The sequence below is a fragment of the Leptonychotes weddellii genome, unplaced genomic scaffold (genome assembly GCF_054177405.1).
Source record: "Leptonychotes weddellii isolate Sample4059 unplaced genomic scaffold, ASM5417740v2 HiC_scaffold_3790, whole genome shotgun sequence".
NCBI lineage: Eukaryota > Metazoa > Chordata > Mammalia > Carnivora > Phocidae > Leptonychotes > Leptonychotes weddellii.
The window spans coordinates 1,743-12,263 of NW_027982335.1; the positions used below are offsets into that span (position 1 = coordinate 1,743).

General features: G+C 48.9%; 1 protein-coding gene across 1 annotated transcript; it reads left to right on the forward strand.

Moving 5' to 3' along the window:
* Window positions 1–429: 429 nt before the first annotated feature.
* LOC145719311 (calcium-transporting ATPase type 2C member 2-like) lies at window positions 430–10,513 on the forward strand (the record flags this gene model as incomplete). The annotated part of the gene is made up of 5 exons (XM_081810806.1): window positions 430–560; window positions 2,987–3,103; window positions 8,924–9,013; window positions 10,307–10,342; window positions 10,441–10,513. Coding segments are annotated over 5 exons (440 nt in total), but the record flags the coding sequence as incomplete, so codon positions are not given.
* Between the last annotated feature and the right edge of the window lie 8 nt (window positions 10,514–10,521).

Consider the following 10,521-nt stretch of genomic DNA (forward strand, 5'->3'; position numbering starts at 1 on the left):
CAACCCAAAGGTCCATCAGGAGTAGAACAGATAAATAAATTGTGATAGACTCAGTCAGTGGAATATTAAAGAGCCATGAAAATTAGCAGCCATCCCTGCGTGCAGGTCATGCATGAATCTCACTAACACCGTTGAGTGGAAGGAAGCAGACATGGGAGAGTAGCTATTGCAGGTTACTTTTTATATATGAAGTTCAGACCTGGCCAAACCTATGGTGACAGAGACCATGACAGTCGTCACCCTTCCTCCAGTGGGAGGGGAGCACGAGTAGCTTCTAGGGGCTGGTAATGTCTGTTTCTTGATTTGGAGGCTGGCTGTATGGGTCAGTTTGTGAGAATTTGAGCTGTACTTAAGATATGTGCATTTTCTCTGTGTATGTTAATACTTTGAAAACAGCGTATCAGTACAAAATTACAATTCACTTAACAGCAATCCTGCTTTTTTCACAGATTGGTGGGCAGTGTGAATTGAAAGCCATCGAAAAAGAGAAAACAGTTGCAGCTCTGTCACCCAAGGAGGCAAGCAAATGCCACAAAGAAGATTTGGCCAAAGCATTTTATGTAAGTATTGAATTTGCCTTTGAGGCTAGTATGGTAAGGTTTTTAGCTTCAGAAGAAAGCAACACAAATTATACATTTTTATCATCATTGCTAGAAAATGCTGCTGATGTTGAACTGTTTTGATGTCCCACGTGGACTGTCATCATCATTGCTGTCAACGGAACCAACCCTCATGGGGTCCTTGCCAGAGGACAGGAACCCTCCCCAATCTCTATATCCTTGTTTCTCTTACTCAGAGACCCAGAGAACATGGGAACCCACACGGTTCCAAAGGAGCACAGTGAGACTTGAATCCAGATGGTCTGACAAGAAAGTTCAAACTTTTAATCACCCCCTGTTCACACACTTCCTCCTTTATAATCCAGGGTGTTTGCAATTACTGAAACCAAACCCTTACAAGTTTCTCAAGTGAATTTGACCTCCGGGCCAATGCAAGAAAACATACACACACACAAACACCCAACCATACAACACCTTCCCTCCATGATGCTCTTCTCTGAGGCTAAAGAATGTTGCTTGCCTTCTGTTTTTAATTTACTTAGAAAACTGAGCATAGTGATGTGTGTGTGTGTGTCTGTGTGTGTATTTACGCATAACCCACCACACTTTGGGAAAGCAAATAAAAATCCACTAATAAAGGGGCATATGCCACACTCTCAAGACAATTAGAAATCCGTGTTTCGTGCCAGCCTTTTTTCCTTCCTCCCTCCCTCCCTCCCTCCCCCCCTCCCTCTCTCCCTCTCTCCCTCTCTCCCTCTTTCTTTTTTGGAGAGAGAGAGTCGGGGTGGGGGGCTGCAGAGGGAGAGAAAGAGAGTCCCAAGCAGGCTCCATACCCAGCACAGAGCCTGACGTGGGGCTCGATCCCACAACCCTGAGATCATGACCTGAGCCAAAAGCAAGAGTCAGACACTTAACTGATTGAGCCACCCAGGTGTCCCATCATGGCAGCGTTTTCTTGAGAACAATTCAAACATCTGTTTAAATTCAAGTCCTGCTTGTTAGTATTAAGGGAAGGAAATAGTCTTGCCTCACCTAGATGTCTTCCCTGTCCAGCAAACAAGTTTGGTTTTCTTTCTCTCTTGAAATGAATCTAGAAATCAGTTCAGCTTTCCCTGTCACCTCTTTCACCCCGTACAACTTTCTTGTTGCCGACTTTTTAAAAACAAGGATACCTTTGCTGCAACCAGAACAACAAGGTTGTCTTACATAATTTTCGATTTAATGTTAGTTTGTGTAAAGGACTTGAAATTGTATCTGGCACAGTGTATGTACGATATAATAATTTTAGCTATTGTTTCTATGGAGGGGCCTTTTTTCTGTTGTTTTCTTTTTAATTTTTAATTATGGTAAAATGCACAATGTAAAATTTGCCGTCTTAAGCATTGTTGATGTACAGTTCAGGAGTATTGAGCCCATTTTGTGCAGCCAGCCTCCAGAACTCTTTGCATCTTGCAAAACTGAGGTTCTGTCTGCATGAAACAGTAACTCCCCGCTGCACACCACGCAGCCCCTAGCACCCACCTCCTCCTCTTCACCTCTGGGAATCTGACTACTCGCACCACCTCATGTAAGTGGGATCATATAGTCTGCCTTTTCCTGACTGGTATACTCAGCCATCACTGGGCCCCTGGGCTGTTCCCACCTCTTAGCTATTGAGAATAGCGCTGCTAGGGGCGCCTGGTGGCTCAGTTGGTTAAGCCTCTGACTTGACTCTCGGTTTCAGCTCAGGTCATTATCTCAGGGTCATGGGATGGAGCCCTGTGTCATCCGCCTCCACGCTCAGCAGGGAATCTGCTTGAGATTCTTACCCCCTCCTTTTCCCTCCCCCTTTGTTCCTCCCCCCACTCATACTCTCTCTCTCAAATAAACAAACAGATAAAAATCTTTGGAAAAAAAAAAAGAATAGCAGTGCTTTGAACATGGGTGTACACACATCCCTTTGAGACCCACCTCTTTTGGTATCTCTTCGCCAAGAAGGGTAACTGCTGCATCGTGTGGGGATCCTATTTTTAATTTTTTGAGGAATCCCCATGTATAGCAGCTGCAGCTTTTCAGGTTCCCAAGACCTTTTTTTTTTTTTAAAGAAGAAAATATAAGCATTTCTGTATTTCTGGAATCCCCCCATACAATCCCATTGAATCCTCCCTGCTACAATCTCATTGAAATTTAGGCTTAAGGTTGTCTTTTCTGCTGTAATTATAGGGCAGAAGTGCAGGAAAGTGAGAAAGAACTGGCCTGTGGGTGTTCCTTCTCTCTCTGTTCCTATTTGCTCGGGGTCTTTGAACAAGTTCCTTCTCCTTTGTGGACAATCCAATTTCCTGGTCCATTTTGGACACGACTGGCTTCTGAAGTGGGAGTTCTGTGAGGTGGGCTCCCTGGCCGCTCAGGGCCCATCGGTGAGCCCGTGCTTAACCATGTCATTCCAGGTGGACTTAGAAAATGGGTTGTCTGAGTTCTCAGTGTCACAACGGAGACAGGTCCATGGCTGGAATGAATTTGTTGCTGATAACACCGAACCTGTGTGGAAGAAATATCTTGATCAGGTAGGTGTCATTCCGTGCATTAACTTGTGAAAGCCAGAGAGGGTGGGATAGTCATTCATTCTTTAAATATTGATTGGGGGTGTCTTTGGACCAGTCTTGGGGTGCAGGGGTACAAAGATGAAGAAGGCTCCCTGCTCATTCAGGCTGGTTTTAGCCAGCAGGAGAGATGGCCATGAGTAGATCTGAAACTACCCAGGCAGCCACGATCATGAATAATAGTTGTTACATTCATAGAGGATTTTTCACATGCTGGGCACCATGCTGAGTGAGTAAATAAGTAAGCATTAACTCACTTTATCTTCCTCTTTTTTTTTTTTTTTTTTTAAGATTTTGTTTATTTGACAGAGAGAGACACAGCGGGAGAGGGAACACAAGCAGGGGGTGTGTGAGAGGGAGAAGCAGGCTTCCCACCGAGCAGGGAGCCGGATGCGGGGCTCAATCCCAGGATCCTGGGATCATGACCTGAGCTGAAGGCAGACACTTAAAGACTGAGCCACCCAGGCGCCCCATCACTTCATCTTCCTCTTAATCTTCATTTTGAGATGAGGAGGGTGAACAGAGAAGTTGAAATATTTCCCCCAGGCTGTGTACGGTTGCTAGGTTTAGCAAATAAAGATACAGAATGCCTTGTTAAGTTTGAATTTCAGATAAATACAGTTACTTTAATATAAGTATGTCCCAAATGTTGCATGGGACATAATTATACCAAACAAATTGTCCCTTGTTTATCTGAAATTCAAATTTAACTGGCTGTCCTGTAGTCTGTTTGGCAGCTGGAGCCTAATGTCCCACGGCAGTAAGTGGCATGCTAGGGAGTAAAGCCAGGCAGCTGGCTCCAGAGCCCCTGCCCTTCTTGGCCTCTGCCCTCGGTGCTGGCACCGTACTGAATGGATGGCACAAGTCGGATGCCTGGAAGCCCCTGGGAGGAGGAAAGAAAAATTTGAAAGACACATGGCTGCAAGTTCTGGTCTAGAAGTCAGCACCCCCACCACCTACCCAGTATCCATTCAGAAACCCCAGTTAACAGGCTGACTACCCCAGATACGCGAAGGCATTCAGACTGCCTCGGTTTCCCCTCCTGGTCTCCTGAACTCCCTCCCATCCCTGACACTTGTCGCTCCAGTCTGCGGTTCCCCGGCTGCCGCAGGCTTCAGCAGCCTTCCTATTGGCTCAGCGTTTAAAGTTTCGTGATTGGTCGGTTGGGGGACCAATCACAGCCCTCCTTGCAGCATCCTCAAGCTCTACTCTCCTCCAGTCCCCACGCCACTCATTGGTTAGGTCTCTGCACACTGGGGATGTGATTCCTTGACGCATTTGGCACCAAAATCAGCTCCTGGGTCCGCAGGTGGCTCTAGCCAGCCCGAAAGCTTCCCGGAACCCCAGGGTTGGAAGGAAGCGGCGCCGGCTCCTGGAAGCTGGAGTTCACGGAAGCAAGCTGACGCGGGCGGTGGGGATGGACAGTCTCCCTTCTGTCCCCGGGCCTCGGTCTGTCCTGCTCTGGCTGCCCCTTCCGCCAGGACCGCTCTCCCGTTTCCGCGGCCATCCTCCCTCCTGCCTCTGCCCTGTTAACACTCCTTCAGACGCCAGCCAGGGCCTTTCCAGGAGTGAGATCTCTTAAATTTCTTAGAGCAGGGAACCTGCTTATTCATCTTAGCCTTGTCAGGTCAGGGATGCGTCTGTGGGCATCCTTGCAGGACTACAAGACTGCTCCCGATGGCCGTGTTTTTCCATCCTCGACGAGTACGGAAAATCGTCTGTGCTCACTTAGTCGTTCTTTACATTCGCTGAGCACTTGCTCTGTGCCAGGTGTTAGGATTATCCTGCCCATGTCCTCCAGTGACCGGGAGCTCTCCACAAGGCTGCCCTACCTCTCTGTCTCAAGAGAATCACCATCAGCAATTCTACCTTGGCATGACTCAAGACATGTTGCCCCAGAATCATAAAGCAGAGGTAGATTAGGGTTCAAATCCCAGTTTCTAGCCTTGTGACTTTGAGCAAGTTATTGAACCTCCCTGAGCCTCAGTTTTCCCTGTCTAGAAAATGGGTCTAATACCCATTGTTCTGAGTTTTACATGAGAAAAGGACAGCTTAGCACATGTTAAGGACTTAATAAATGTTGTACCCCCCATGCCATGTCTACCAGTTGGCCCTAATTGAAGTGTAGCAGTTAAGAACACAGGTTTTGGATCGGGCTAACCTACATGAATCCTTGGACAGTTCAGTTTCTTTCAGAGCCTCAGGTTGCTCGTTTTTCAAGCAGGGATACTGAACAGTACCTGTGTCATCGGGTTAGGAAGAGGCTAAGAAATGGTGCAGGTGAAGCATTTAGCATAGAGCAGGGCACATGGGAGGCGCTCAGTAAAATGTCGGTTGGCTTTATTGTTAACTGTAGCAGACCACCTTTCTGCCTGACTCCCTTTATGTGTGGGCTTAGAAGGGCCCCAAGCCAGGAAGAGTGTAGCCATCCATGGCCAGAGCAGCCCTGGTGGCATGTGGTGGGACCTTCCCGTTGGGTCTGGCATCTGTTTGCTGGGTCTCCTGGTGACTCGCTTGTGTTGGATGAGACTGGGCAGGTGCTTGGGATGGTCTGAAGATGGGGAAGGAGGGCACCTGGTGATGTCAGTGTTGAAGGACTGTCCAGGTCCAGCTCAGGCAAGGGCTGAGCCTATGGGATTGGAATCGGGGTTCAAGGTGGCACTTGATCCAGGCCTGGCTAGAGACCAGCACCGGTCCCAGCACTCAGAGTGGCCCCGGCCAGGAGTGCATACCCCTGAGCTAGCCCTGAGCCCATGGCTGGAGGGGCCTGTTGTCCAGAAATAGACCTGCTGCTCCCAGAGTCCTGGGTGGGTGTAGCCTGGAGGGAGGGGAGGGCAGGGAGCCAGGTGGCATATTATGGAAGTGACCTGCGCAGGAGGACTTGAACCTGTGCTGATCTCTGCTCTGCTAGGTGACCTTGAGTAGGAGCTCTCACCCCACCAAGCCTCAGGTTTCCCCGCCCAAAACTGGGTGCTTGCTGTTTCATGGACTCATTCGTTCTAGGTCAGTGCTTTTCATGTTCCTGGCCATGGGCTGGGCACTGTGCAGGGAGCGGCAGCCAGACCAGCTTTGCTTTGGGGCATATGTAATGCATCAGCCAGTGAGTGTGGTGGGGAGAAACGAGTCAGGACAGGTGCTAGGAAGTGATCGCAGGGCAGCTATTTTGGACTGCATGCTCAGGGGAGCTGTTTGACTGGTTCCTGAGGGGCCAGTCTTTGAGCAGAAACCTGAATGAAGTGAGGAAGGGAGCTGTGTGAGGGTCTGGAGGAAGGATGTGCAAGAGGGGGAAGTGCAAAGGCCCTGAGGCAGGAGAGGCCAGGCTCATGTGAGCTTAACCGAGCTTCAGAAGGTGGCCTGGAGAATCCCGGTGCCTGGTGCGTGCTGGGTGTTCGGCCCCTGTTTGTGCATCTCTCACCTCACTTCTATCCAACCGGGTGGCAAGTCTGTGATGGGCTCAGGGCTGAAATGAAATCTTACTCTTAGCTCTGCTGGACTGAGGTGTTTTTCCTCTCTGTACTAGGTTGAATAGTGTCCCCCTCAAACTCGTGTTGGCCTGGAATTCAGAATAGCACCTCATTTGGAAATAAGGTCTTTGCAGATGTGACTAGTTCAGACGAGGTCCTACCAGATTAGGGTGGCCCCAAATCCAATGCCTGGTGTCCTTGATAAGAAGAGGGGAGATACATGGAGATAGCCACAGGGAGGAGAAGGCCATGTGACCACAGAGGCAGAGACTGGAGGGGTGTGTCTACAAGCCAAGAACAACACAATGGCAGGCCACCAGCAGAGGCTGGAAGTTGCAGGAAGGATTCTCTCCCAGAACCACCAGAGAGAGTCTGGCCCTACCAACACCTTCATTTGGAGTTCTGGCCTCCGGAAGTGTGAGAGAATCCGCCTACGACGTTCTCTTAAGCCCCCAGGCTGTGGTCATTTATCACAGCAGCCCTGGACGTATTGCACCCTCCACTGGGCTTTCCTGAGCTCGAGTTTCCCTCTGCTCTTGGACTTCATCCTACCCGGATTTCTGAAGAAAGGGGGTGTCCACCTCCACTGGCGAGGGTATGGCCTTGGCCGTGAGCTCCGCCAGGCAGCTCCGAGTGCAGCCCCTCCCTCTGCAAGCTCCCCCAGACCCACCCACGTCCAGCGCTGTCAGATGCTCTCAGAACCAAAATTGGGACTTCACTGGCCAAAACCTTTTTAAAAATCTTTCATTAGGGAAAATTTCAAAAATATGCATAAGTAGAGAGAATAGTATAAAGACCCCCACATATCCATTATTTGCCTTCAATAATTATCCATCTATTTGACCCACTTTTATCCTTCCCTTTTTCTCTGTAGTATTTTAAAACAAATTCAAGATATTAAATCCTTTTGCCATCTGTACTTTCCTATGTATCTCTATCATTAGAGGATGTGTTCCTTTTTCTTGCCCTTTTTTTTTTTTTTTTAACCATAAAAAAAAAACCATTAACCATAATGGTCCCGCTGGTACCATTATCACTTCATTGGCCTGGTCCACTTCACGTGCCAAGTCCGCAGTCCGTTTTCCCCGCAGGCCTCAAAGACGCCGCTTTACAGTTTTGTTCGAAGCAAAGTCTGAACAAATCCTACCTTTGGCTTTTGGGTGATGTGTCCCTGAAACTGTTTTAATCTAAGGCCTTTTTCTAATCTGTGACTTCATGCCCATGGAATGCTTTACGAAGTCCACAATATTAACCGATGGTTTATTTATATCCGGAAGTCTTTACCCTTCTGGAGAAGCCTGTAGCTAATTAAATAAGGTCCATCTCAGAAACTTTGATGCGTGTTTCAAGTTCTTGATACAATCATAGAAAGATTGTAGCTAAGAAGGTAGAATGTTGTCAAGTTGTTCAGTCTTGAGGATTCAAAATAGATGCTGTGGCTAACTCAGGGCTGCTGGTGACATTACCCCAAAATGTCCTGTCCCTCATTCAGAGGAGATGAAGCCCAGCAAGTCTGGGGTGGGGAGTAAGGGGCATTAAATCCCTTCATGCACCATACTGATATGACACTGATGTGCTTCTTTTCATGAGCAGCATGAATCACACATCTGATCGTGTTTCTCTTTTTGCCTTGGCTGCTGGGAAGCTCAAGGCCAAACGCACAGCCCCATTTGAAACCACAAAAATAGGGCTAGCATATTGGTATTTTAACTCCTACTTTGATCTTGATCTTTGGTCCACTCACTCTCTTCCTGTTTTTGTGAGTTTGTCTTTATGTTTCCTTTCAATGGGCTGTAACATGAGCTACTATGTAATAGATCTGTGAAACGAGGGAGTAGATACATAAGGCAATAAAGTAAAAATCCTCTTGGGAAGTTTCTGTGGCACCTGTTCTCAGGAGGGACACCCCTGGAGCCCCCAGAGGCAGTTACAGGAGCAGGTTGGTGTGATTGGGACACATGGCACTGGGGACCTGGCGTAGCAAAGGGGACCCCTTGGCCATGCTGGACCAGAGCTGGCAAGTCACCAGAGGGGCTGGGACCTGGAGTGTCGTGGAGATGTGACAGACTCAGTGTCGTGGAGACCAAGAACGCCAAGGCAGGGCCAGGGCTGCTGTCTGGACAGGCACAGTGTTGGATGACCCCCAGGAAGTCAGTGTCAATGACACTGCAGTGGGGGGGGAGCATTTTGGGTGGAGGAGAACCTTTGGAGGGGGCGGGTCACTGTAGTGCTGGCCTGGAAGCCCGGCCCTGAGCGCAGAGCTGAGGGACTAGAAGAGAACCCTGCACCCTTACCCCGCCACCCTGTGTTCTCTCTGCAGTTTAAGAACCCCTTGATCCTGCTGCTCCTGGCCTCCGCCCTGGTGAGCGTCCTCACGAAGGAGTATGAGGATGCCGTCAGTATCGCCATGGTGAGTGGGGAGGGCGGGGGGCTGCGCCGCCTCCCAGACCCCGCTGCCAAGGGGCTTGCAGAGTCTTGGTATATTTTATTCAAGGAAAAAGAGTGTGGCTGTAGAGAAAAAAATAGGAAATAACAGCAGAAAGAAAGGAAAGCAAATCCTCGTCCTTCTCTTACCGCCCCCCCTACCCCTGTGGAGGTGTCCTGGGTCATTTTGCCATCACTGTCTTGGTAGATACCCCGGGGGGCTTCTGGTGTCTTTCTTTGGGGAACAACACTGCAGTGAAGTCCTCTTCCATGACCCCGCTGTGCATGCTGCACAAAGCTATCATTTGTAAGCCCTTCCCCGGATGTAACCGCTGAGCACCTATTTAAAAAGAATTTTTTTTAAAATTTAGGTGAAAGTCACATGGTTAAAAAATTAACCATTTTAAAGCATACAGTCCAGTGGCATTTAGCACATTCACAGCGCTGTGCAACCACCAGGTCTAGCTAGCGCCAAAATACTTCACGGCCCTAAAAGGAAGCCCCCCTTGCCCACCCTACCTACCATCCCCCTCCCCAGACCCCTCCTTTCCCCCTCCCCACCCCTCCCAGCCCACCTCCCCAGACCCCTCCCCTTCCCCACCCCTCCCAGCCCACCTCCCCAGACCCCTCCCTTTCCCCCTCTCCACCCCTCCCAGAACCCTCCCATTCCCCCTTCCCACCCCTCCCAGGCCACCTCCCAGCCCCTGGCAAACCCCAGTCGGCTCTCTGTCTCTATGACCTCTGTGGATATTTTATATAATGGAATCATACAATATATGACCTTTTATATCTGGCTCCTACTGAATACCTTTTGATGACTGTCATTCCTGCTTCCCTTTGTCTGTCATGTGCTCTTTTAAAATGCAAAAGCAGGCTCCTTCCAAGCAATAGTATTTGTTCCTCTGTTTAAAAGGCTGAAGCTTCATCCATATCTTCTGATATCGTGGAACAATATTTACAATATGTTGTGTGAAAAGGCTGTTTATAAAAGAATGTGTCTGTATCATAGGATCCTGTGTTGTATGTCTATGTGGAAAAATCTAAAAGGGTACCCTAAAATGTGAACCTTTGGATGCCAGAATTTGGGATGATTTTTCTGTTCTTTTTCGGGGCGGGGGGAAGCGGCTCATCTGTTTTCTAAATTTCTTTGTGCTTGGTTTGCAAGAAGAAAGGAAATTTATTTGGAAAGGGGAGGTGCTGTGTCCCACCTTCCATGGACTCATTCACTCACTCACCCGACAGCTGGGTGCTCACGCCACCCTCCCCGTTTGTTCCCTAGGCCGTGCTGATCGTGGTCACTGTCGCCTTCATCCAGGTGTGTAATTAGTTCCTGTGGTCTTGGTCAGGGTAACCATGGTGTGACAGTGTGGAGTTCCCACCCTTGATTATCATGTTCCATGTGCTGCCTGCCAGGAATACAGGTCGGAGAAATCACTAGAAGAGCTAAGCAAGCTGGTTCCTCCCGAATGTAACTGGTAAGTCAGAGTTTCCCTG